We start from the raw sequence: 25600 nt of genomic DNA, 5'->3' as shown, positions 1-25600 counted from the left end.
TTTTCCTTTCCATTCACTTGGATCTCTTCCATTTCATCGATTTTGTCCAGATCCTCCTTTTCTTCCGAAAAAAGGGATACTAATTGGTGTAAATATATATTTATTATTATTAGAGTTACATATTTTGTAAATATAAATAATATAACTCATTATTTATAGACAGATGAAATAATAAATCATGGGTTCTAAAAATTTTAAAAATGATATTTATTTTCATTTTTTTAATGATAGTTTATCATGATATTTTAATTACTAAATTTCTTGAAATTAAACTATAAATTTATATTAAAGAATTTTGATAATTTGTGTTTAAATTTTGTAAATATAGACTAAATTGAATCTAGCAGGTTAGCTACCTGTACATGATCTTTGAATAGGCTAACATAATACTAAATATTTCAATCCTTTCAAGAATTTTGGTTTGGCACAAACCATCAATGTGGAAATGAAAGAAGTTCCAATCTCTCTGTTCTCTTTTAAATTTTTGTTTTCTAAAACAATTGATCTGTGACAGAGAAAATATTGGGAGGAGATTGTGGTGAACCGGTTTCAAGCAAAAAGCTTCTACTACAATATGACTTTGTTGTGCTTGATGAAGATGCAAGATACCTTCCTTCTCCACTGTGAAAAATCACATCACTTCTATGCCCTTTTCTCCTGCTGCTCATGCTCTGCCTTCCTTCACTCCCTCCATATTCTTCTTCTTCATCAACAGCTTCCACCAGCTCTTGATGCACCGGGTCCGAACTCTCGTACAATACTCGAAGCACCTGTTTAATTGACGGCCTTACCCTGCCTTCTCCCTCGGTGCACCATCTCACAATTGACACGACTGTGTGGAGTTGTTCTAAGTCGAAACAACTCTTGATCCTTGGATCTACTAGTTCCGATATCCTTGAATCTGGAACCATGTACACCTGAGACCATTCTACTAAATTCTTACCATCTTGTATAGCACGCCTGCCCGTAACTATTTCCAGGAGCAGCACGCCATAGCTGTATATATCACTTTTCTCGGTAAGCTCTTGCGTGATAACATACTCGGGATCCATATAACCTGAAATTCATTAGCATTGAGATATTGCTAGCATAAGAATCGACGATATTCAAACATAAGTTGAAGAACTCATCTTCTTCCAAACCTGGCGTTCCACAGATGTCGGTGTTTACGGGTTCAAAGAAAATAGAACCGCCCTCTGAAGCATGCGCAAGGCCGAAATCTGCAATCTGAAAGAAGAAACAGAATAACAAGAAGTTAAGGGCATTTGTGTCTGCAGTTTGTTACCAAATGAACTTGCCAAGTTACCTTAGCAACAAAGTTCTCATCCAGCAAAATGTTGCTGGACTTAATGTCTCTATGGCATAATGGGGGATCACAATAATAATGAAGGTACTCCTGCAGAGGACAAGTTCAAGTCACTAAAAAAGTTGCAAAAAGACAGCTTTTGATGGTTAAGCTAGTAGTTCATTAGCTCTTGATGGGAACAAGAGTATCAGCACACTACCAGAGCATTGGCGACGTCGATGGCAATTTGTATTCTCGTCTGCCAACTTAGAGGTGTCTTGCCAGGACCTGCACGAGCGTAAGAATGCGTTTACTTATACACTGATTCAAGGGAAGATGATAAAAAGAAGCTCTTTCATTTAACCCAAAAACTTGACTGAGCATAAAGGGCTATAAAAATCATATTAACCCAAAATTTCTCTGTAAGAGCTTCTAAATGTTTTAAGTTTCCACCGCTTCTTTCCAACACTTTGAAACAAAAAATGGCCGGGGAGCCGGGGAGCATATAAGTATCAATACACTCGAATCCAAAAGTTAGTGAAGTATAAGGGGGGAAAAGTGTAACAGCCCAAGCCCACTGCTAGCAGATATTGTCCGCTTTAGCCCATTACATATCACCGTCAACTTTACGATTTTAAAACGCATCTGCTAGGGAGAGGTTTCCACACCCTTATAAATGAAGAGTTTCTCTAGCAAATATGGTCCTTATAAGGGTGTGAAAACCTCTCCCTAGCATACGTGTTTTAAAACTGTGAGGTTGATGACGATATATAACAGGTTAAAGCAGACAATATCTACTAGCGGTGAGCTTGAGTTGTTACAAATGATATCAGAACCAGACACCGAGGAGTGTGTCAGCGAGGATGTTGGGCTCCTAAGAGGGTGGACTACAAGATCTCATATTGGTTGGAGAGGAGAACGAAACATTCCTTATAACGGTGTAGAAACCTCTTCCTAGTAGACACGTTTTAAAACCGTGAAGTTCACTGCGATACGTAACAGGCTAAAGTAGACAATATTAGCAAGAAGTGGGCTTGAGTGAAATGAAGAAACTAACATACCATGAAGATGATCCTTCAAGCTTCCATTAGTCATATACTCGTACACAAGAAACCTGCCAAGGAAAAAACAAGTAGCATTTCATGTTGTTGGCACATGATCTTAAACGCCCGGAAAAAAGTTACACTTCGTGAATTACCGTTCATGCTTATCAACACAAAAGCCTCTTAAAGCAACCAGGTGTCTGTGATGTAATCTTGCGAGCAGCTCGATTTCTCGACCAAATTCATCCTCCCCCTGCTCGGAGACTTTGTTCATCCTCTTCACAGCTACCACTAAGTCATCACTGAATTGAGCTTTATAAACCGTTCCATATCCTCCTTGTCCAATTGTTGTACTAAATCCATCTGTTGCCTTCTTGATCTCTTTATAGCTGAACTTTTTAAACGTAGAAGGTCCTGCACGAGATGTCAAGTGCAACAAAGGGCATAAAATACAAAAGAGAAAGAACAGGAAGATTATTTGAACATGTATAAGCAAAGAACTTGAAAAACCTATAGAACTGCAGACAAATCACCCCACCTTCCTGATACTTTTTGATGGGACGAGAAGGCAAGAATTTCGATGATTTTCCATCTGCCATATCAGAATCCTTTAGCTCTCTGTTTTTCCTTCGAATCAGCACGATCAAGACGACCAGAATCAATATGGAAGACACGGTCACCGCAATGCCAATACCCGCCACTAATGTTAGATGGTAGGAATGACGTTTATGACTTTTATCGTCGGAAACACCTGGTATCGTTGGCCCCGGACTTGCAGCAGCTGATGGACTTGGGGCAATATCTGGGGGAGCAAAAGAAGGGGATGGAGCTGAAGAGAGCATGAAGTTTAAATCACTCTATAATCTAAGTTGGAGAAGAGGAACTTGAGAAAAAATAATTATTCATTCCATCTTCAGAGGTTGCTAAAAATATATGCTTACATAAACTTTAGAACTAACTGGTGCACAATCGTATCCCCATAACATTAGCAGATGGCATAGAATAACATACATTGTGCAAATGATAGTGTAATGGCCCAAGCCTAATGCTAACAGATACAGTCCTCTTTGAACTTTCCCTCCCGGGCTTCCCCTCAAGATTTTAAAACGTGTCTGCTAGGGAGAGGTTTCTACACCTTTGTAAGGAATGTTTCATTCCCCTCTCCAACCAATGTGGGATCTCACAATCCACCCCTTTTGGAGGCACACACTTATAAGGAATGTTTCGTTCCCCTCTCCAACCAACGTGGGATCTCACAATCCACCTTTTTTGGGGCCTAGCGTCCCTACTGGCTCATCATTCAATGTCTGGCTCTGATACCATTTGTAATGGTTGAAACCCACCGCTAGTAGATATTGTACTCTTTGGGTTTTCCCTTCCGTGCTTCCCCTCAAGGTTTTAAATCGCACCTTCTAGGGGGAGGTTTCCACACACCCTTATAAGGAATGTTTCGTTCCCCTTTCCAACCAATGTCGGATCTCACAATTCACCCCTCTTGGAGGCCAGTGTCCCCGTAGGCACACCATTTGGTGCTTGGCTCTGATATCATTCGTAATGGTCCAAGCCCACCACTAGCAGATATTGTCCTCTTTGGGCTTTCCCTTTCGAGCAACCTCTCAAGGTTTTAAAACGCGTCTTCTATGGAGAGGTTTCTACACCCTTATACGGAATATTTCGTTCCCCTCTCCAATCAATGTGGGATCTCACAGATCGTAAGAAATAGCAAAAAGAAACACCTAGCTGTGCAAACGAAGAAGTTTGACCCTTGCCTATGAGGCTCTACAAAAAGAAACTAATCCAATTTCCCATTTGCATTTTTTGTACATCCATACCTGGAGGCTTGTCAAGACCTTGAACTCCAAAGAAGCATGTTGCAAGATCAACGACTGAAGCAGTATCAAGATGGCTAGCAAGTGCAACAAACGTCGCGTCGCGACAAGTATTTAACGTTATATTGTCTTCTCTTCCAATCAGATTACGTAGATACAAAATCCCAGCATTGATACACTTCCTGCAAACACTTTCCTCCAAGAGAGGCAATTCACAATTGTCACTAACATTTGAGAAACTTGGAGATTCCAGCATTTGTTCGACAGTTTCTCGACCTCTACACGTGTAATTCACTGTAATCTTTGTCCCAACCCCACAGAAACCAGTGGCATTTCTAGGAACTCCATACAGTTCCATAGTTTCAAACAATGATTGCAGGCAAATGTTAGACAAGTTTGAAGAAACTCCTAGTTCACCAGTCACATTAGCAAGCTGAGCAACAGAAACTGCAACAAATGCATTGATATAGCGGCAGCATTTCCCTCTTTCATTGGGGTTAGAACAAATAGAAGCAGCTAAAGTAAAGTTTGATCCACTCAAGTTCAAGGGACAATCTGTGAAAGTTTCAGAACATTAAGGAATTATAATCCAACCATTTGAACATAACATTTGCTCCTGAAAAATCCTGAAATATGTTCATCTTAACACAAAGATCAACAAGAGAACCAAATCAAGCTCAGGCTCCAGCAAAGACAGTGGCGCATTTAAGAAGCAAAACGAGACCTACCCATTTAACCCTGAATCATTTTATCGCTGTTCATAGTGTTCTAAGAAGACTAAAAACCCATTTCCACAAACACCATTTCCACCAAAAACTCCCACTAGATCAGAGAAATAAACTCCAGAAAAGAAATCATAGAGAAAATGGAAGATCAATCAACAGAGACAGAGACGAGTTTCGTTTGAATATTCAATCAAATGCGACAAAGAGACTAACCCGCCATTGTTTCTTGAAGAAACAGAAGAAACCCCATTAGAAACAAAGCTCTACTCACTGCGATTGCCGCCATGGTGAAGGCAGAGATTCTTTGTCGTCGTCGGAGCTAGCGAAGAAGCCAATGGCGCCAAGGAACGGCGGCCGTTTTAGCACATTTTTAAGAAGCTTTAAAAGGGGAGAGAGTGAGGAACTAAGCAATGGTTCAAGCGCGTGGGCAAATGCCACTAACAATTATAAAAAGCAAAAGAAAAAAAATGGAAACCAAAATTTGGGTATAGCAAAAACAAGATTAGAGAAGCAAAGTTGAGTCAAAAAGACTGCGTTGAGTACCAAATTCATCATAGTTTGTTCAATTTATGATTGTTAACTTCAAAAGTCGCCAATTTAAGAACAATGACGCCAAAAAAACGCCAACCAAACAATCTTCTGAGTGCATTTATTAGCAAAATACGAAACTGTAGACATTATTTCGGTTTCATATTCAATTATTGAAACTTTACATTCAATTAGTGGCTTTAATAATCGTATGAAACTGTAGTTTAAAACCCAGATTTAGAATAATTAGAATCTTAAACATTCCAAGAGAAAAGTAGATAAAGACAAATTATCCTAAAGTTCTTTTTCTTCTTTTCTTTTCTTTTTTACACTCATGAATGTAAAGGAAAATCTAGAATTCTTAAAATCTTATCCGAAGAATCTCTTCAAAAAGGCTACTGTTAATTATTAAGTTCATCATTATTAATTATTGCGTCAAATTATTGGTTAATGCTTGATGTTGAAGTTAGAAGCTCAAAACATAAACACCTGAGAAGAAGAAGATAGAATAATTGAGGAACAGAGTATGCAGCACACAGACAAATCAAATGGGTCAAAAATAGTTTGATGATGTAAGACAAGAGAGAAAAAGAACCAACTTTGTATATCCCTTTCCTCTTTTCTCTCTCTCTCCTCATTATTCAACAACATTACCACAATCTTGTTCTTTCTCCAATTTGAAATTTAAAATTTTAAAAATTTGCCTAAACCTTAACCACTCTGGGATACAAAAACTAATTAGGTTAATAATTCAGGTGTGAGCAACTAAGTATATGCTAAAGAAGGGTATAGAAACTTTAAATTAGTACACACGTTTTAAAAAGTAATATGTAACGGGCTAAACTAGATAAAATCTACTAACAGTGGACTTGAACTATTACAAATAGTATCAGAGCCAGACACCAAACGATGTGTCAGCGGGGTAGATTGTGAGATCTCACATCGATTGAAGAGGGGAACAAAGTATTCCTAATAATGGTGTGGAAACCTCACTCTAATAGAAGCATTTTAAAATCGTGAGACTGATAGCGATACATAGCAATTAAAACAAACAATATTTAAAATCTTGTCTTGGCGAGAGTAAACCAAATATCAAACTAAAACATAAACTTCGCTCCTCAGTCTCTTAAATCTTATTCTGTTCCACTAGAGCATCCTAACAACTTTATATTGATTTATAATTAGAGATAGAACAAGTAAAATCAAATTGACAGAAAATTATTAGATTTCTTGTATAGATGTATTAATCGACAAATTTATATGCATTCTTGGACCTCGTAATATCTAATATTTTTGTAATATTTTTTTAAAAATGTTTAAATCGTCTGAGTGAATGGCCCAAACTTATGAGGCCCAGTAAACAAAAAGCCGAACTTACAAAGCCAATTAACAGAATTTCTACTTAAGGCCCATCAACTATAACTTAGCTAGAAACAGAAATCTTTCCCAATAACTCCAATCCAATAACTCAGATTGGTCGACGAGGATAATCTTGACTCCTAAAAGCGAGAAATAAGTACTAGCAAGAAATGGGTGCTCTTACCATGTTGCACGGGAATGACAGGGGTATTAGCTGCCGAATCTAAATTATGAATCTTAATCCAAATCATAAACATAGTAAGATATTCGAATATTTGTTAAATGAAAAAAAAAATGTATATAAAAAATAAACTTAAGTAGAATTAGGTAAAGAAATTAATAAATAAAATACTAATTATCATTTCAATAATTTAAAAAACAATAATCTAACAAACAATAGACAAACTCCAATAATTCATAAACAGAGTGCCGTTTGCTTACGGATAACAATTAATATTTCTTCCAAGGAAACTCTTTTAGTTTCATTTTCGGACATGAAATATATTGTTTTTAATAACTTTTTTCTGTTCTTTTCTATGGCCATATCTTTTTAGACTAAATGCACCGAATGTTTTTAAAATCCAAACCATTTAAAAACTCAAAAAGTTATTGAAATGCTTATTTTCATTTTTTGAATTTAACTCAAAAATTAAATATTTCTTTAATATATATGAAAACTGTTATAAACAAAGTAGGAGAAACTTATCATAATTAAAAAAAAAAAATCAAATAATTATCAAACGCACTATAAATAATTTATTAAAAAAACAAAAAACTTAACTACCGGCATTAAATATATATATATATATATATATATATATAGAATTTTAGTGTGTTAAGAAGTTCAATATTATTAGTTGGCACTACCACTCAACAAGGAAACATTTTATTTAAGGAATTATTTTTAAAAAGAAAATTAAATAAGGAAGTATTTTTCAATTTTTTAAAAAAATACTACGATAAATAAATTTCTTTATTAAAAAAAAATTGCAGGTAAGGCGTGACAGCGAGTGGAGTAAATACCTGTAAGCCTCTGCGCGCCATATTGAGTCCATTACATCGCAGCCTCAGCGTCCTCTGTTTACAGGAACTCGCCTTCCATCGCTCCAAACACCGGCCCCTGGCTCGCCTCCACCAAATGGCTCGTCCTGATTTCTCCCGGAGATTACTTCTGGCGGCGACTCTGTTTCTCTTTCTCTTTCTCTTCCACTCTTCTTCAGCTCGCAAGGTTCGAACACCCATTTCGTTTCTTTTCCTTTTTTCGAGACTCTGGGATTTTCAGCTGCAATTGTTTGGGTTTCTCTGTTTTTGCAGGAGGGTGGGACGTGTCTTTATAATGGTAACTGCGACGCCGGCTTGCATTGCCAGACTTGCATTGCCAACGGCAATATCCGGCCGCGTTGCACTCGAATCCAGCCAATCAGTCCAATTTCAAAGGTCTGTGTTAAAAATGAAAAGCTCTGATAACACGTTCTAAAGACTTTTATCCAACTTATGTTTCTCATTCTTAACACGATATCAAAGCTTATCACAGCTTTTCATTCTTAAACGTAGGTAGCTATAATGATTCCTTGGTTTTGGAATTGTGGGTTATTTTTTAACTTTTGGAGCAGGTGAATGATCTTCCATTTAATAAGTACACATGGTTGACGACCCACAATTCATTCGCCATATTAGGGGCGAAGTCTGAAACTGGGACTCCGATTCTTGCTCCTACCAATCAACAGGGCTCCATTACTAGCCAGCTCAATGTCCGTTACTGCCTTTCCGTTTCTGCTTATTGATTATTCATAACTTCTAAACCTCTATACAACGAAACCTTTTCATTTTGCAGAATGGAGTAAGAGGATTTATGCTTGATACGTATGACTTTCGAAATGATATATGGTTATGTCACTCATTCGAAGGCCAATGTCACGACTTTACAGCTTTCGTAAGTGTCCAATTTGTAGACTGCCATTCTGTGTTCTGAATATTGCCTCAATATGCCATTCTTTCTCCTTGTTTATGATATCTTGAACAAGTTCATGCAAAACTTTGAATGCCCAGCAACCAGCCATTGATGTTCTGAAAGAGTTCCAAGCATTTCTTGGAGCAAACCCTTCTGAAATCGTCACCATTATCATCGAAGACTATGTCACGACGCCAAACGGACTGACTAATGTGTTTGCTGCTGCTGGTCTGCAACAATTCTGGTTCCCAGTATCAAGTATGCCCAAGAATGGTGGAGATTGGCCCACTGTTAGTGACATGATCCAGAAAAACAAACGCTTGCTTGTTTTTACTTCCAAAGCGGCAAAAGAAGCCTCTGAAGGAATTGCATACGTATGGAATTACATGGTAGAGAACCAATGTAAGGTCATTTCTTAATTCACCAAACCGAATAAAGCTTCCTGAATCCAATAGTTTTTCTTATAGATTCAATCCTTATACAGATGGCGATGAAGGAATGAAAGCAGGTTCATGCCCAAACCGAGGAGAATCAACACCGATGAACACGACTTCAAGGTCACTCGTAATCGTAAATTTCTTCAGAAGTGCTTCAAATTTCCCTGCAGCTTGCAGGGACAACTCAGCACCATTACTCAACATGGTGAACACTTGCTATAATGCAGCAGGAAAAAGATGGCCTAACTTCATTGCTGTTGACTTCTACAAGGTAATCAAGCACAAAACTAAGCCAACAAAATCAGTTGCTTCAAATTCCTTTGAAACTTATCAATGATATAGACTAAACATAGTTCAATTTGGAATGTATATCTCAGAGAAGTGACGGGGGAGGAGCTCCAGAAGCCGTTGATGTATCAAACGGTCAGTCTATTTGTGGATGTCCAACCATTTCCAATTGCAAGGTTAGCCATTACTACTGAAAATCAGTATAGGAACTCATTCTTGCCATCGTAAGAGTATCTCTTTGACACAATCTATGAGCACATGCTGAAAGTGACTCTTTGTTTACTTCAACATCTACCCAATTCTTGCATATCCTATAAGAACAAAAGCCAAGATTCTGACAGATTAGATTGAATCTAAAATGGAAACAATGGCAATTATGACTAAAAAAATGGTCTGCATAACCAGAATGGGTGAGAAGAATTTATTTCTTTAGCACAGAAGCTGTCTAAAATTTTGATGAATGAACGATGCAGGGAAATATGACATTTGGGGCTTGTGAGTAACCTGAGGCGATTGGTGCAGCCGTAGAAATGGAAACAGTTGTGGTGAATCAAATTGCAGATGAGCTCAATTGTTTGGTTTGATAGGCGCACTACTTGCAGCATGAGCAGTCATTCTCCTCTCACTCAGGAATTTCATGAGTAGCATCTCTATTTAAGTCAGTATTGTACTTGATTGTGTTTTAAAGTGTGTAAATCCCAACTCCTTATACTAGGGCTGTAAGGAATCTCAGCGAACAAGAGAATTTGGTTCGTAACCTAATTTAAGGGATCTTTCAATCACTTTTTCTTTTCCATCAAGAACAGTTTATGAAACTTATAGAATCCCGAATTTAGAGTATCCTACTTTCATGCAATTTACAGGATTGAACAAGAAATCAATATTTCAGTACTATTTCTTGTAATGATCTTATATATCATATTAACAATCCATTCAGGTTGTTTTCAAACTTATCTCAGAGGATTTGAACCTATCGAAAAGGAAAGCTGGCCATAGTCGAGCCGAGGCATACCAGGAACATTTATAACTATCTTACCTTGCAGGATTTCGGCAATTCTGAGCGGTTCGAACCTGCCGACTGGTTCTCCATCTCTTCCTCCTCCTTGCAATGATCTACATTGTCGCCGGAAACTACACCGTTCTGAAGATCTGGAACGCCAGGAGCTACTCCATCGCACAAATTTCGAACGCCGGCAAACATTCCCCGCGTCCACAACAACCACTAGATTCCTTGCGCAGATCTAGAGCGACGATAGCATCTCCTCCCTCCAACAAATAATTTTTTTTCCCTTCAATTTTCGAAATACCACGTAAGATAATCATAACATAAAATTATTTATTATTATTATTATTATTTGCGTATAAATTAATTTTAAATTACAATCTCTATAAATTAATTTTTTTCTTTTATTTGCTACTCAATTAAATTGGTTTCGTGGCTTGACTAGCAGATATTGTTTTCTTTGGGCTTTCTTTTCGAGTTTCACCTCAATGCTCTAAAACGCGTCTAGTAGGAGAAGGTTTCCACACCTTTATAAATGGTGGTTTGTTTTCCTCTCCAACTAATATGGGACATCACAGAGATCGACCCTATTATGCAAACTTACTCTTCCGGTGTTTATTCAACAATCAAAAATGCATGAAAGCATCAAATAATTCAGCACCCATCCAAGCAATAAATTGGTCAATTGACAACCAAATCAAGCAAAATCGTGATCTCTTCATTATTGTTATTATTATTATAAATGAATCAAATTTCAAATAAATATTTATTTAGGATCTCGACATTAGAACAATTTGCTCCATAGCTTTATCAATGCTCCCATCATACGCCTTGTAAGTTCAAGTACCATATGAACAGAAAACAAATGTAGTATCATACTAGCAATGATATTTGTTTGTGTCAATCTTGTAAAACGAAACGTCTTGCAGTCCTCCAAGAACTAAAGTTTATCCCTATGAAAAACATTTCCGAACATTAATAATGATGCCTATGCATATCATTCCTAATATGATCAAGCAGTATCAAAAGTTAGCTAACAACTCTCTAGTATAGCTAAACATTCCCGTTAAAACTGAACCAATTATAATGTTAATATGGATCAATCCTACAAGACAACAACCTCGAACAAAACTAAGTCAATGCCACACGGGAAAAGATAAATGCCACGAGAATAAAACTTTCATTTGAATTTATGACATTAAACGTAAAAGCAGTGCCTTAATATTTTTAAGTTATGTTCATAGTAGCACGTTTCAAAAAATAAAAAACGTAAAAGTTATAATTTTTATTCATAGTTAAAATTTACAATAGAGAATAACGGAGTCTTTTTATTGCTTACCGAAATAGAAATAAAAACGTCACGGTATTTTAGTTGTGAATTCAATTTTTTTTTGGTATTTTTTCTTTTCTTCAAATAATACGACACGTCAATTATTTACTTTATTCGTAGCTACAAAATCGAACGAGTGGTAGGTGAAAGTAAAAATAGATTAAATAAAAAAAAATAAACCAATTAATTTGTGTTTAGCCCTCCATTGTTGACTTAATTTTTAATTAGTGCACAGCTCAAGAAACCTAAAAATGTAATTTTATTTCCCTCATAGTAATTAATTTTTATATTTTTATCTTATTTTATTTTACTAGGTTCAAAAGTGACTTAGGGAGGAATTATTTTTAGGACTATTTTAACCTTGTATTAAAATTTAAATTTACAAAGCATGCCACTAATAATTATGAATTTTAAATTTGTAATAGAATATATTTAAAACACATTTTGTCATATGTTTTAATAAATATTCATAAATTAATTAATATATATATTAATTTATGAAATATTGAATTAATGGATGAGGTGTCACCGCCAACTTTGGCGATGACAAAGATTGTCAAATCAAGTCAAACTATAATAATTTCTATAATAATTTAAAAGTGTGTTTTTTGTATTATTTAATATATTTTTAATTGTAAGGAATTGACGCCGACGTGTCGTCTTTCCGCCTCAGGGCCCCACCAAACTCTTTTATGATAAAAATCAAATCACCTTTTTTTTAAATAAATAAATAAATATTTATTTATTTATATTTAAATGTGTGCATGCCATCAATAATTTTGCAAGGCCAAAGCCACCTTTTTCCATTTTTATTTTTTACAAATAATAATAATAATAATAATAATATGAAAGGGAAAAAGTCGACGTGGACAACCCAAACTGCCAATAGAAAAATTCCAGCTGTTTTCTTGTAGATATTTGGACTTTAGCAAGGGACCACATGTACACGTGGTGCACATACGATGTCCCACGTGGAAAGTCAATTTCAATAATTGAAATTTGAATGAACAATTTTTTTTTTTCTTTTTTATGTGTTTTAAAAAATAATTCCTTCCATTTAAAAAAATTTAATGGGTTTTTTTTTCTCAATCATCCTAATTTAAATTATAATTTATAGATATTTGTGAATAATAATTATTTATAACGTCGATAAATTAGATTTGAAATAAAATTATTAAGTGAAAGTATGAATCACAGAGTCGAATGAGAATTTCTTCCTTTACGATCGCTTAAAAAAAAACTTTTAAAATTAAATTATTTAAGAAAATATCTTTAGAAGATTGATCTTTTTTGGACAATGGAAAGCAAACTAGATATCCAATTATAAAAGTCATTAATATATATAAATAATTTTATATATATATTAATATAATTAATTTAACGTTTCATGTCTAGGATTTGAATTGCACGTAATTTAACAGAATATATATATATATATATATATATATATATATATATATAAAAAGTGGGATATTTTTTTATTCACTATATGGTCTATTTGAATTAAATTTATTTAATGTGCAAAAGTGGAAGCTTATTCAAAAGAGGTGCACTCACCACTCAGAGAGATAAAGTTAACTAGAAAATTGATTGTTCTAATTTTAAATTTCATATTAAAATAAATCAATAATATTTTCAAATTAATAATTAATAATAATAATAATAATGTAATAGCCACCAATGGAATCTCAAAAAGAATTCATAAAAGATTATGTTAAAGATTAATATAATTATTTTTTTAAATGTGAATGAGTTGTGTCCGCTTGTGCCATTCACATGAAACCAATTTTTTAAGGTTGTAATTAAAATAACAAATATTTTAAGTTTTTCTCCTTAAAAAAAATTAAAAAATTAAATTGTTTATGAGAATAGGGCTTTTGGGGATAGAAAGAGAATGTATAAGAATATACGAAGGGTGTGGAAACCTCTTTTTAATAGATGCGTTTTAAAATCATGCGATACATAACGGGTCATAGCGAACAATATGTGCTAGTAAAGCCAGACATTGAGTGGTATGCCAGCGAGGACGGTGGCTTCAAAGAGGGGTGGATAGTGAATGTGAAACTATTTATAAAAGTGTAGAAACCTCTCCGGGGTTTTAAAACTTTGAGAGGAAGTCCAATAAGAAAAGTCTAAAGAGAATACTATCAATTAGGGGTTGACTTGAGTTATTAGAGTGAGATCTCACACTAATTTGAGAGGAAAACGAAACATTATTTATAAAAGTGTAAAAATATAATCTTAAGAGACGTGTTTTAAAATCGTGAGACGGAGGACAATATATAAATATTTAAACAATTTGGTAGCATTAAAAAAATATTTGAAGTTAGAGAATATTAGAGAGACATAAATGGGTGGGAGATGAGAAGTTAAATAAATGGAGGGAGGGGGAGAAATAAATGGAAGGAATAAAGTGGGGGCACACGTGTGAAGTGGGGAGGAACGAAAATTGGGGGAAGAGCAGGAGCACGTGCGGAAGTGGGGATTTTAGTGTAAGAGCTGTAGAACCAAATACTGCCGGGTTGACCGGAGACAACCGGGTCACGCTCAAGCGTGGCTCCTGCCGCCTCACGCTCTCAAACTAAATCCTCACGCCTTCTCCTTCTTATCACTTTCCTTTCAATTCTCCATTTTCCTCTTTTTTTTCCTATTCCTTTCTTTATTCCCAATTATATATATATATATATATATATATATATATATATATATATATATATATATATATATATATATATAATTTTCATCGTTAATAATTTGATTTTGATTACTAATACTATGAAGATTGGATTAGATTTTATCACAAAAGTTTTACTCTGCCTCTTTATCATTCTCGACAATGCTTCACTCACAAGTAAACCCTAAAGCGTAAGTTACCTCCTATCCCATTTTTATAAATCACCCACTTAAGAAATTAAAAACCCACGATATAACTTTAGTTAAGTCGATAATTTTACCTGAAAGAAAAATCGAAAACATAACTATTAGACTTTTAGTTCGAGAATTCAACCTCTAGTCTTGTAATCGATGGGTATATAGTTGAGTTAAATTCTGTTGGACGCCTCAAATTCATAAATGAATGATTAAAAGCTTTGAAAAGAAGGGAGTAAGTAGTGTTGGATAAGGAAGGTGGTTGATTATGTGGGGAGAGGGACCCAAGAAATTGAAGTGGTAAGCAAGCATTGAATAATATTGTTACCCACATGAGAAATAAATAAATAAATAAAGAAATAAATAAATAAATAAATAAATAAATAAAATGATGATAAATGATAGATAATAATGAAAATAAAAGATGGAAGAATTTAAAGGCGGTGTGAGACAAAGGTAGACCCCACATATTCTGTTCACTCTTTGACCTTTGACTGTCCTCTACTTTCACTCTAATAATAGCAAACACAATTCCCTTCACCTAAACAAAATCATGGTTTGCCCTACTTGCCTATAACTATTTTCTTTCCACAAAGCCCCCTCATATTTCCTTTATTTACCTTCTTATCCCTCTCTTCCTTCTTTTGCTACAAATATTGTCGGCTACCATATCAATGTTAGTCTTACAATTTTAAAATTATCTGTTAGATAGAGGTTTTCACGCTTTTACAAGAAATGTTTAATTATCATTTTCAACTAAGGTAAGATCTCACCATCCACTCCTTAAGTCGAGGGTTCTTGCTGACACTTAGGTCTAGGGTTCTTGCTGGTACCACCAATGTAGAATCTCACAATCCACTCCTTAGGTCTAGGGCTTTTGCTGGCACAAGGAATGTAGGATTTCACAATCCATCCGTTAGGTTTAGGGTCATTACTAGCACAACCAATATAAGATTTCACAATCTACCCTTAAGTCTAGGGTCCTTACTAGCACACCGTTCGATGTTCAGCTTTGATACCATTAGTAATAATTCAAACCCATCGCTTTGACCCATTATATATTGTTCGTCAATCTCACAGTTTTAAAATGCGTCTACTAGGGATAAGTTTTTACACTTTTGTAAAGAATGCTCTGTTTCCCTCCTCTCCCACCTCGAATGCTCCGTTTCCCTCTCCCACCGATGTAAGATCTTACATCTTTAGTAACAAATTTAATATTAGAGAAACTATTCTTTGTAATCGATTTTTGTTTTTATTTTCATATATTCTAAGTTATTCGAAAAGATATAGAGCTAGTCAATCTACAACTCATAAAGAGAAACTAATGCTTATCACTTAAGCTTTGGTGATGTAGACAATATAAATGGTTGAAGCATCTCCACTCTTTCAAAAAGATAGAAGGTTTGAATTCTTTGCTACATACGGTGATGTAATAATCTAAAAGAAAGATCATCAATTTATTAAGAAAAATATCATCCGTCAAAGATAACCCATTTATTCATATCCCTCTAAAAGGTCTCCCGTTTGAATTCCCTACTTCATGTGATGTAATATTCTTTTTAAAAAATGATCCGTCAAAGATAAGCATTTAATTCGGCATATAAATCTAACATGAACGAGAGGATTTTAATTACTGCTAAAAAGAGTAAACACGATAGAAACAAACCCGCTAGGAAATAGTTGGATTAAAGGAGGCAAAAAAAACTGGTAAATTTTCCCAAAGATGAAGAAATATGGATTGAAGAACCTATAAAAGGAAAGGAAATGAATGTTAGATGAACACGACTCTCCACACTGGTATAATATTGTCCACTTTGAGCATAAGCTCTCACGACTTTGCTTTGGACTTCTCCAAAAGGCCTAGTACCAATACCAATGGAGAGAGAGTATTCTTTGTTTATAAACCCATGATCATTCCCTAAATCAGCCGACGTGGACTTTCATCATCCAACCGTGTGAAATGCACCATTAATGAGAAGAGAAGAGCAGGATTGATGTAAACAGGGAGAAGAATATGATCTTCCAAGGACAGGGAAATGGTGGAACCCACATCCAAACACTCCTACTTCTTTCACTTTTGACCAAAATTGCTACACACACCCACCGGTCTATCTAACTAAACCCAGAACTAACCATGGTTAGGTCAGAGGGGAAAAAAAAAAAGAAAAAGAAATTCCTGCACCACACGTGTGGGGGCGAAGTCAGATAAGGGGCAAGTCGCAGAAGGGGCAGAAGAACAGAGTACGCAGAAAGCAGTCTTTGTTTCTCTCTAAACTCTCTCTTTCTTTTACCTGTTGGGCATGTCTCTCTGTTCCATTCAATTCTAGAGAGAAGAAGAACAAACACAGAGAGAAAAAAAGGAAAAAAGGGAGTGTAAAGGAAAAGCTAACACTGAAAATTTGCAGAGCGCTCAGATTTGTTAGTATTAGTATTTGTGGTTTCTGTGTTTGTTTGTGTACCGTCGTCCCCCACCTGTTTGTTTGTTTTTGACGAATTTTCTCTTTGAGTTAAAGAATCGAAGCAGAGAGTTTAGGAAAACATGCCTGGAAGTGTTGTTGTTGAGCCCTTGGATTTGAGCGTGCAGATTCCTTACCATTTCAGGTGCCCGATTTCTCTCGAGCTTATGCGCGATCCGGTTACGGTTAGCACTGGCCAGACCTATGACCGTTCTAGTATTGAGTCATGGGTGGCCACCGGCAACACTACGTGTCCGGTCACTAGGGCTCCGCTTACGGAGTTTACGCTCATCCCTAACCATACGTTGCGACGCCTCATCCAGGAGTGGTGTGTTGCGAATCGGTCTTATGGTGTTGAGCGGATTCCGACACCGAAGCAACCAGCGGATCCGTCTTTGGTTCGGTCTCTGCTTGGCCAAGCTTCGTCGAAATCGAGTGGTTCGAGTTCGAGAATCTCGGCTGTGCGGCGGTTGAAAGGACTTGCTCGTGACTCGGAGAAGAATCGGTCGTTGATTTCTTCTCTGAATGCTCGTGAAATTCTTATTGATGTTGTGTTTTCGAATTCGGATTCGGATTCGGTTTCTCCTGATTTGAGCCGCGAATCGCTCGCGTTGCTTGTGATGTTGCCGCTCACGGAATCTGAGTGCGTTCTCGTTGCGTCTGATCCGCAACGGATTGGTTACCTGTCACATCTTCTTTTTGATTCTTCGATTGAAGTCCGAATCAATGCCGCTGCGTTGATTGAAATCGTGATTGCAGGAACTCGAGCGTCCGAGCTTCGAGGACAAATTTGCGCTATCGACGAATTATTCGAAGGCGTGGTCGAAATTCTCAGAGATCCAACGGCGTATCCGCGAGCTGTGAAGGTCGGAGTTAAGGCCTTGTTCGCTCTCTGTTTAGTGAAACAAACCAGGCACAAGGCGGTTTCCGCCGGCGCCGCCGAGATTCTCATCGACCGGTTCCCCGATTTGGAGAAGTACGACGCAGAGAGAGCCCTAGCAACAATCGAACTCATTTGCAGAATTCCAACTGGTTACGACGCGTTTGCCGCTCACGCGCTCACGGTTCCGCTTTTGGTGAAAGTCATTCTGAAGATCTCAGACCGAGCGACGGAATCAGCAGTCGGAGCTCTGGTGTCGCTGTGCTCGGCGTCGGAGGAGAACCGACGGGAAGCGGTGGCAGCAGGGATTTTTACACAGTTGTTGTTGCTGGTGCAAAGCGATTGTACGGATCGAGTTAAACGGAAATCCCAAGTGCTGCTGAAGCTTCTTCGAGATTCATGGCCGCAGGATTCCGTTGGAAACTCGGACGACTACGGTTGCAGTGAAATTGTGATACCGTTTTATTAATTCCGATCTCTCACGTCCGTTCATTCATCCGTGAAGAACAAAGAAGAACAAAGAAAGTTTCAGTAGTTTCTGTATGTAATTTTTGTACGTAAACTTTTTTTTTTGTTCAATAGCTTTCAGAAAAAAAAAAAAAAAAAAATTGTTTTGAGTCTATTTTGTTACGTTTTTATTTGAATATTTTTGACATTTGTAACCTTATTTCCTTTTAATGATTTTTTAACCCCATTAATTTCCAAGGAATCTCTAATCTTTTTTTAGTAATTTAGACCTTCTTTTAATAATGTTAAAAAATGTTGAAGAAATGTCATTTTCTCGAAATTTGGTACCATAAATGTCTTAATTACCCTTTAGATAAAAATTACAAATTAGCCCACGACAAATCTAAATTACAATCCGAGCATGTTGTCTCATAATCTAATCCCCCGACCGTCGCTCTCTTTAGGTCAATGTCGTCGATTAGTAGTCTTACTGCAACCTTAACTATGGATTATAACTTTGTCGTACATAATTATAATATTTTTTTCCTTAAATAATTGGTCAAAGAAAATAATTGTGGAGAATGAGGGAGAATTATTGAAATAAGTGGAGTTTGAGGGTCCAAATCATAATTTCTTGTTGTTTTGGGTCCTTTGGAGAGAATTCAAAGATATTAATCAATTTTATTTTTATTTTGGATTTTAATTTTTGGGATTTGTGAAGGAAGCTTTTTTGGGTCACATTGTAACACTAGCATCAACATCTTATTATTATTAATATGATTATCAGAACCACATAATTAACAATATATTCTTTTTCTTTGTTTTCCTAAGTATATTCCCCAATAAAAGATTGACCAAGATTTTCATGCCTCCACTCATCAATAATGCTCTACTTCTTTATTATGAATGCTTATTATTAATTAATATTTTACAGTATTATACTTTATAAAATTTTAATAATTTTAATTTAACAAAAAAAAAAAAAAACATATTATGCAGATGCATATTCACTCCATTCAATTAATAATAATAATAAAAAACTCACCACTAGTAGATATTGTCTTCTTTGGACTTTCCCTTTCAGATTTTCTCTCAAGATTTCCACACCCTTATAAAGAATGTTTCGCTCCCCTCTTCAATCGATGTGGGATCTCACAATCCACTCCTCTTCGAGACCCAACTTCCCTGTTAACACTTGTTCAGGAACGATATGAATGAAATGTGTTGAAACTTAGATTGATTTCTGGAAATGTATTGAGAGACAAGAAGCTGATAAGAAACTGATAATAATATTGCAAAGGAAGATTCAAAAGTGAATGTCATTGTCAAAGAAGGTTTGACTCAAAGCAGCCAGAGGAGGTGAACCCCACATGTATTAGAAAGGCCTGCAGATAAGTTATGGGATGCAATGGATGTGGGGCTGTCCTAAAGTTGTAAGGTACAAAGTGGGAATAGTTTTGTGGCTTTCAGAATATGGAAGATAATGGTCACATGTTGGGTGGAATAGAAGAAACCATTGGGAATCACATGGCTTTGGTTCTTATTTTGGCCTTCACATGACCCTAAGTAATGGAACAAAATAAACAAATGCTTTTAACTTTACTTTCTTCCTATTCTTTTGTATAGTCTCAGTTGAAGTCTTGTAATTGGAGTTGGAATTGGAATTGGAACCACATCGCTTGGGACCCCCATGAAGTGATGTGTTGGTGTAGGAATCTTTTTTAAGTTCTATTGAATTGCTTCATAAAGCTTTGGTTTAGGATAGAATCCTCCATTTCGGTTCGGGTTCTATTTTGATGGGTGATTTCGTCTTCTAACGACCTATGATATGAATTTAAGATGAGTTTTCACCATTACAACATGCGTGTCAACTATGAACTCCATGATGACTTAGATGTCATTCTCAATTTCCATCAACATATCACTACCTATCAATTTAGAATTCCAACCTCATTGACAACCGAAAATGATGAGAATTCCAACCTCATTGACAACCGAAAATGATGGTGTAATAGCCTAAGCCCACCGCTAATATATATTATCTTCTTTGGGCTTTCCCTCAAGATTTTAAATGTGTCAACTAGGGAGAGGTTTTCGCACCCTTATAAAGAATGTTTTGTTTCCCTCTCTAACCGACGTGGGATCTTACAGAAGGGCGTGCTCTAGAGATGTTCATTTAACCCATGGAGCCGAGGATGGGGATTGAAATAGGAGGTGGGAACGGAGGCAGGAAAGCTACTTTACGAAGGTGTAACAGCCTAAGTCCACTGTTAGCAGATATTGTCCTATTTGAGTTTTCCCTTCTAGGATTTTCCTCAAGGTTTTAAAATGTGTCTGCTCGAGAGAGGTTTTCACACCCTTATAAAGAATGTTTTGTTCCTCTCTCCAACCGATGTGGAATCTCATAGAAGGGCATGCTCTAGAAATGTCCATTTAACCCATGGGGGGCGGGGGATGGAGATTGAAATAGGAGGTGGGACGGAGACAGGAAAACTATTTTATGGCTATTTTATGGCATCGTCATATATCGAAAACTCTCCTGACAGTATCAGAACTGTAATACCAAGAAACTTGTAAAGGAAGAAGAAATGACATGTGAACATAAAGCTAGAACAAATACTAATGATGTGAGGAGGGATAGTGACCAAAAGTTTCTTCAAGCACGAAGAGGTATTGAATAATATAACACAAATCATCTAAACAAAGTGTAGCAGAGAACACAAATTATACAGCTACTGAATAAATATGGCGAAGGGAGTTGAGTTCTTACTGCTGTTGCAGCCAATCTTCAAGCCTTCTTAGTTGAAATCTTTCAGCCTTTTCTTCAGAATGTCCATCGATTTCTTTCGAGAGCTTTGTTTCATATTTCTGTTCGAAAGGCTCCCAAAGATCCCATCAGGAGAATCTTTAAATTTCTCACATATAATACCCACCTTCTTATAATCCAACATGTTATATTTCTCCTCTCTTATTTCAGGATTCATGAAGTTTTCAGGTTGACTGCTCAGCAAAAGGTTAATAAGTTGCCTGGCTTCCACCAAGCCGTTTCGAAAGCTACCTCCTTCGTACATTTCACTCAATCCGCTGCTATGGAACTTCTCATCTGCAAAAGTTTCCAGCACCTTTAGATCGTTGTCGATGGCCATGACTGCGTTAGCATTGAACCTTTTGACGCTATCACTAAGAAAAGCTGCGAAGATAGAGTTCGATATGTGTTCGAACGCCCCACTTCCAACCTTATATAAGGCTTCTGAAGGTAAAATCTGCTGTACGGTGGATAATATAGTGTCGAGATAGATAAGCACTTCATTTATATAGTCATTTGCATTTGCAGAAACCTCCTCAGAAGTCCAACTAATATTCTCTGTTAGAGCCATAAACTCATCCAATTTGGTATTAACCAAATTCAACAATGCAAGATTAGCTGCATCTCTTGAAGTTTTGAGAACAATATTAGAATTAAGATTAGCTTGTGGCCTTTCAAGAAGAGGCACCCCGGATAGTTGAGCTGCATAGCTAAGGAAAAAGTCGCAGGCTCTTTCAAGAACAGTAATATTTGCAGCAATTTGCATTGGTTGAGAAACAGCAACAGAGCTGCTATGAATAGTATTGAGTATTGCTTCATTTAAAACATCTGTTAGGAGCCTATCCAAGTACTTCTTCACAGCATCGAACGGTCGAGAATGCACGCTGTACGACAAATAATCAACAGACCCTTTAATGAAGGACCTCACAATGCGGCAGACATCAGGAACCGTAGACGAAAATGGTGCTATATATGGAAATGCAGGAATTATATCCGACGACTGGAGATTAAAGGAGAGAACGTTGGTTTCGTAATCACTATCTTTTTTCATAACCATCTGCTTACCAGAGTCATTAGCAAGAGCATCCACAATCTGCTGCCGACACTCTTCCAAAAGAAGCTCGTGGTATTTGTCCCGGCTTTTATTGAAAGCCTCAAGTACCACGCCAATTTCGTAGCCATATTGCCTAAGAGCAGATGCCAAAAGAGTGACATAATCCTTCACCAGAAGAAGGTGGGTTGCAGAGTCCATGAGGGAAAACTGTTCTTCCAGCACTGATGTCAACTTGCTAACAACAGTTTCTAACATTGCATCGACCTGTTCAGCTGATAATAGCCCTCTAGAAGTTCTCATGACGCGATCCTCGACAATAAAATAACCTGCAATTTGAGCTAAAAATGTCTGATAGGATTCTATAAAAGGCTGACTAGAGGAGATCTGCAAGTCTGAATTAAGCTGCAGCATTCGGTTCCTATAGTAATATTCACGAAACTGCTCTAGGGTGCCAAGGCTTGCATGAATGTGATATGCCCGATAAACGGGTGTCAGGTCAAACTTTAGAGCCGAGTCCTCATCAATATCTTCAACATCTAAAGTATACGCAAAATCTCCCAGACCTGAAATGCTCTGTTCCTCAACTTTCCTCTGACGCTCTAACATTGCCTCGTCTTTTTGACGAGAAGTTGCTGCATGACCGATAGCTGTATGCCCAATAACCTTGGCAGAACTTCTTATGTGAACAAGCCATTCATTAAATTCATCAGAAACTTTCTTCGCAATGTGAGATTTAATCACAGGAATTCTTGTCTCAATGACCATTCTTAGTGACTTGACCGAAATCTTCTGCAAATAATTCTTCTCAATCAGATTGATAGTTTTCAATGCAGGGTAGAACTGGTCTTTAGATATATGAAAATTGCACTTGGCACAAAGATCCAACACTTGAACACAATTCTCAGACATGTTGATGGCTTTAGCCACATTCTTTTTAATAGAATAAGATCCAAGAAGTTCCTCGAGTCTGACCAAGAGAGCACTCCCTATCTCTTGCAATTTAGAATTATCACTAGATAGTTCACCCTTCAACTTTTCTGCATCGACCAATACGCCACGAAGTTCATCGACTGCACAAATAAATTCTTCATAGTGCGTCTTGCACAATTCCTCAATTTCAACTTCTTTCTTCTTCACAATGATCTTCAGCTGATGAAGGAGAGTTTCTGGCCACCTCATTTCAAATGCATGTCTCACAATTGGAGCAAGATCTTCGCCATTCCCAATCAATGAAGCAAGGTCTTCCGCAGTTTCCCCGTTCTCTGCAGCGTTTCTCCTTTTTGGCTTTACCTCCATTATTAAGATCAACTCTGCAAAAACATAAACATAAACAAGATTAATATAATATCTATACATTGCAAAAGTTAAGACTTGGTTTACTAAGCAATAAATGGCACAATGAAGATCAAGTATTCGCACTCAATCAATATTCATTTCAGAAACAAGCACTAACATTCTTAATATTCAACCTACTCCAACTCACTAGAGGAATATGGAGAAAACATCTTTCTTAGTTCATAGGACGAATCCTATATGAGTATTCCGATGACATTGTCTACATTCAGATACTAGAAAAAGGTTTACGTACCCCATAGCAATGGTGTGGTTAGTCAGTGGTTGCACACATGGGAGCCTTTTTCTACAATACAATAACAGTTTTCTTCTTTTCACCTCAAGGACAAGGGGAAACTGTGGGTGTTGGCAATATTTTCAAAGCAAAAGGTGTACTTCAAATGATGAACTCTTAAGCTAAGGAGGCCTTAAAATGGGAACCATAAGAAAAACTTTAAGACCGAGAAGGATCATTCTGGATCTCAGTAAAAAAAAGAAGCAAATGAAAGCAGAGGGGTCAACCCTCAATTACTAAGAAAATGGAAATGAAGGAGAGTCGAGCTTGAAGATGACCAGTTGTGTAACATCTCAAGCCCACCGCTAGCAAATATTGTCCTCTTTGGCTTTCCCTTCAGGGCTTCCCCTCAAGATTTTAAAACGAGTCTGCTAGGGAGAGGTTTCCACACCCTTATAAGGAATGTTTCGTTCTCCTCTCCAACCAACGTGGGATCTCACAAGTTGTTTGGCGGGATGGAAATGGAATAAAGTGTCAGGTTAAAGTACTAAAGCTGAATGAAGGAATTTAAACTAGGAAAAGTAAATGAAAAAACGTGAAGAAGATGAACTGGTTGCCTTGCTTAATGAGGCACCGCCATTGAAGTTATTGGCAACCATCGGGCAAGCCTTCATTGAAGGAGCATGGGATAGCAAAAAATGGGGCAATCCAGGCAAGACGTGTCTCGCCCCACCAAAGGCACACACCTCAGTGCGCCTAAAGAATGGGACAATCCATGATGAGCATAACCACTGTAGCCTGACCTTTTGGTCCAGAAATTTAACATGATATCAAAACAAGAAATCGAATTCTCCAGGAGACAAACACGGAGACAAGAAACAAAAACCTTAGCAAAAACTCTTACTGAGACAATTGAGAGGACGAACGACTGGAGAAAGAATTTCCAACTGAAAATTGGGAAATGGGAAAAATCCCAGCAGAGGACATCAATTGGAGAAAGTTCCCTCCAATAACCTAATAGTTATCCATATCAACACAAAACATTTGATATCCATCTCCAAAACCAGTCCAAATCACCCATAAAGCACAAACACACACGACGAAAGACAACTTCGTTTCATAACAATGATATCAGAATCAGCCATTAAACAGACCTTCAGCGGAGGGTTCGATCACGCATGGAGAGGTGAAGCCTGAATGACAAATGGAGAGATGAGTATCACACACGAACCGCGAATATGAACTCCGGCTGGATCAGCAGTGTCCGGAAACAAGAAAGGGAGACCAAGAAAGGCGATAACCACAAGGTCACCTTCCACTGAAAGAGAGGAATTCCAGCTTGAGAGAGGGAATCCCAGTAGGCTGAATCGAGCTCTAATTCGGGAGGGATGGAGCTTTTCCCTTCAATTAATGGAGACTGAAGTGAGGCCTCGACGAAAGAGGGTTTATGACGAAATGCAGAGGGGACTGGAAGGGTTCAGCTTCATGAGTGCCAGAGCAGCCAGCTTGAAGATGAACATGGGGCGGCAAGTGTTTTACTAGAAAAAGGTTCGTAAATTTCTCATCTTTTAAGGCTATATATGTAATTTCCTCCAAATATATACTTACATAAATATATATATATCATCACGTACCAACTAATCAAAAAAATGTACGAGCTAAATTTAACGGAATGTTCCATAAGGAGCTAATCGTGGAACAAATAAAAAGAGAAGAAAATGGGTCGAAGCCTAATTTCACGTGG

At 36.9% G+C, this 25600-nt stretch overlaps 4 protein-coding genes across 7 annotated transcripts; 2 read left to right on the top strand and 2 right to left on the bottom strand.

Annotated features, from left to right (window-relative positions):
- Positions 1-363: 363 nt before the first annotated feature.
- LOC111479136 (probable receptor-like protein kinase At1g49730) lies at positions 364-5398 on the bottom strand. Of its 2 annotated transcripts, none has more exons than XM_023123634.1 (9): positions 5096-5398; positions 4161-4712; positions 2867-3157; positions 2484-2742; positions 2347-2399; positions 1506-1573; positions 1307-1396; positions 1143-1227; positions 364-1057 (listed from the first exon to the last, which is right to left on the bottom strand). In XM_023123634.1, the coding sequence occupies exons 1-9, from the start codon at positions 5166-5168 to the stop codon at positions 492-494; spliced, it is 2037 nt and encodes a 678-aa protein (XP_022979402.1). In that variant the 5' UTR covers positions 5169-5398; the 3' UTR covers positions 364-491. The 2 variants fall into 2 exon arrangements, with proteins under 2 accessions (XP_022979402.1, XP_022979411.1); XM_023123643.1 differs by having other exon boundaries at positions 2867-3130; positions 5096-5397.
- A 1541-nt stretch (positions 5399-6939) lies between these two features.
- Positions 6940-10473, top strand: LOC111485972 (PI-PLC X domain-containing protein At5g67130-like). Its single transcript, XM_023132954.1, has 8 exons — positions 6940-6976; positions 8052-8206; positions 8383-8520; positions 8604-8702; positions 8819-9122; positions 9205-9428; positions 9535-9621; positions 9919-10473. The coding sequence occupies exons 1-8, from the start codon at positions 6940-6942 to the stop codon at positions 9946-9948; spliced, it is 1074 nt and encodes a 357-aa protein (XP_022988722.1). The 3' UTR covers positions 9949-10473.
- A 6389-nt stretch (positions 10474-16862) lies between these two features.
- On the top strand, positions 16863-18570 carry LOC111480329 (U-box domain-containing protein 26-like). Its single transcript, XM_023125307.1, has one exon. The coding sequence runs from the start codon at positions 17186-17188 to the stop codon at positions 18449-18451; it is 1266 nt and encodes a 421-aa protein (XP_022981075.1). The 5' UTR covers positions 16863-17185; the 3' UTR covers positions 18452-18570.
- A 2497-nt stretch (positions 18571-21067) lies between these two features.
- On the bottom strand, positions 21068-25435 carry LOC111478886 (exocyst complex component SEC15A-like). 3 transcript variants are annotated; one of them, XM_023123410.1, is made up of 2 exons: positions 25011-25435; positions 21068-23602 (listed from the first exon to the last, which is right to left on the bottom strand). In XM_023123410.1, exon 2 carries the CDS (start codon positions 23583-23585, stop codon positions 21228-21230), a length of 2358 nt encoding a protein of 785 aa, XP_022979178.1. In that variant the 5' UTR covers positions 23586-23602; positions 25011-25435; the 3' UTR covers positions 21068-21227. The 3 variants fall into 3 exon arrangements, with proteins under 3 accessions (XP_022979178.1, XP_022979171.1, XP_022979179.1); XM_023123403.1 differs by having other exon boundaries at positions 21068-23599; positions 25011-25433; XM_023123411.1 differs by lacking the exon at positions 25011-25435 and adding an exon at positions 23878-24231 and having other exon boundaries at positions 21068-23599.
- Positions 25436-25600: the final 165 nt, after the last annotated feature.

The sequence above is a fragment of the Cucurbita maxima genome, unplaced genomic scaffold (assembly GCF_002738345.1).
Source record: "Cucurbita maxima cultivar Rimu unplaced genomic scaffold, Cmax_1.0 Cma_Scf00001, whole genome shotgun sequence".
NCBI lineage: Eukaryota > Viridiplantae > Streptophyta > Magnoliopsida > Cucurbitales > Cucurbitaceae > Cucurbita > Cucurbita maxima.
Note: the sequence above shows the minus strand (reverse complement) of the source record. Positions and strands in the feature narration are given on the sequence as shown.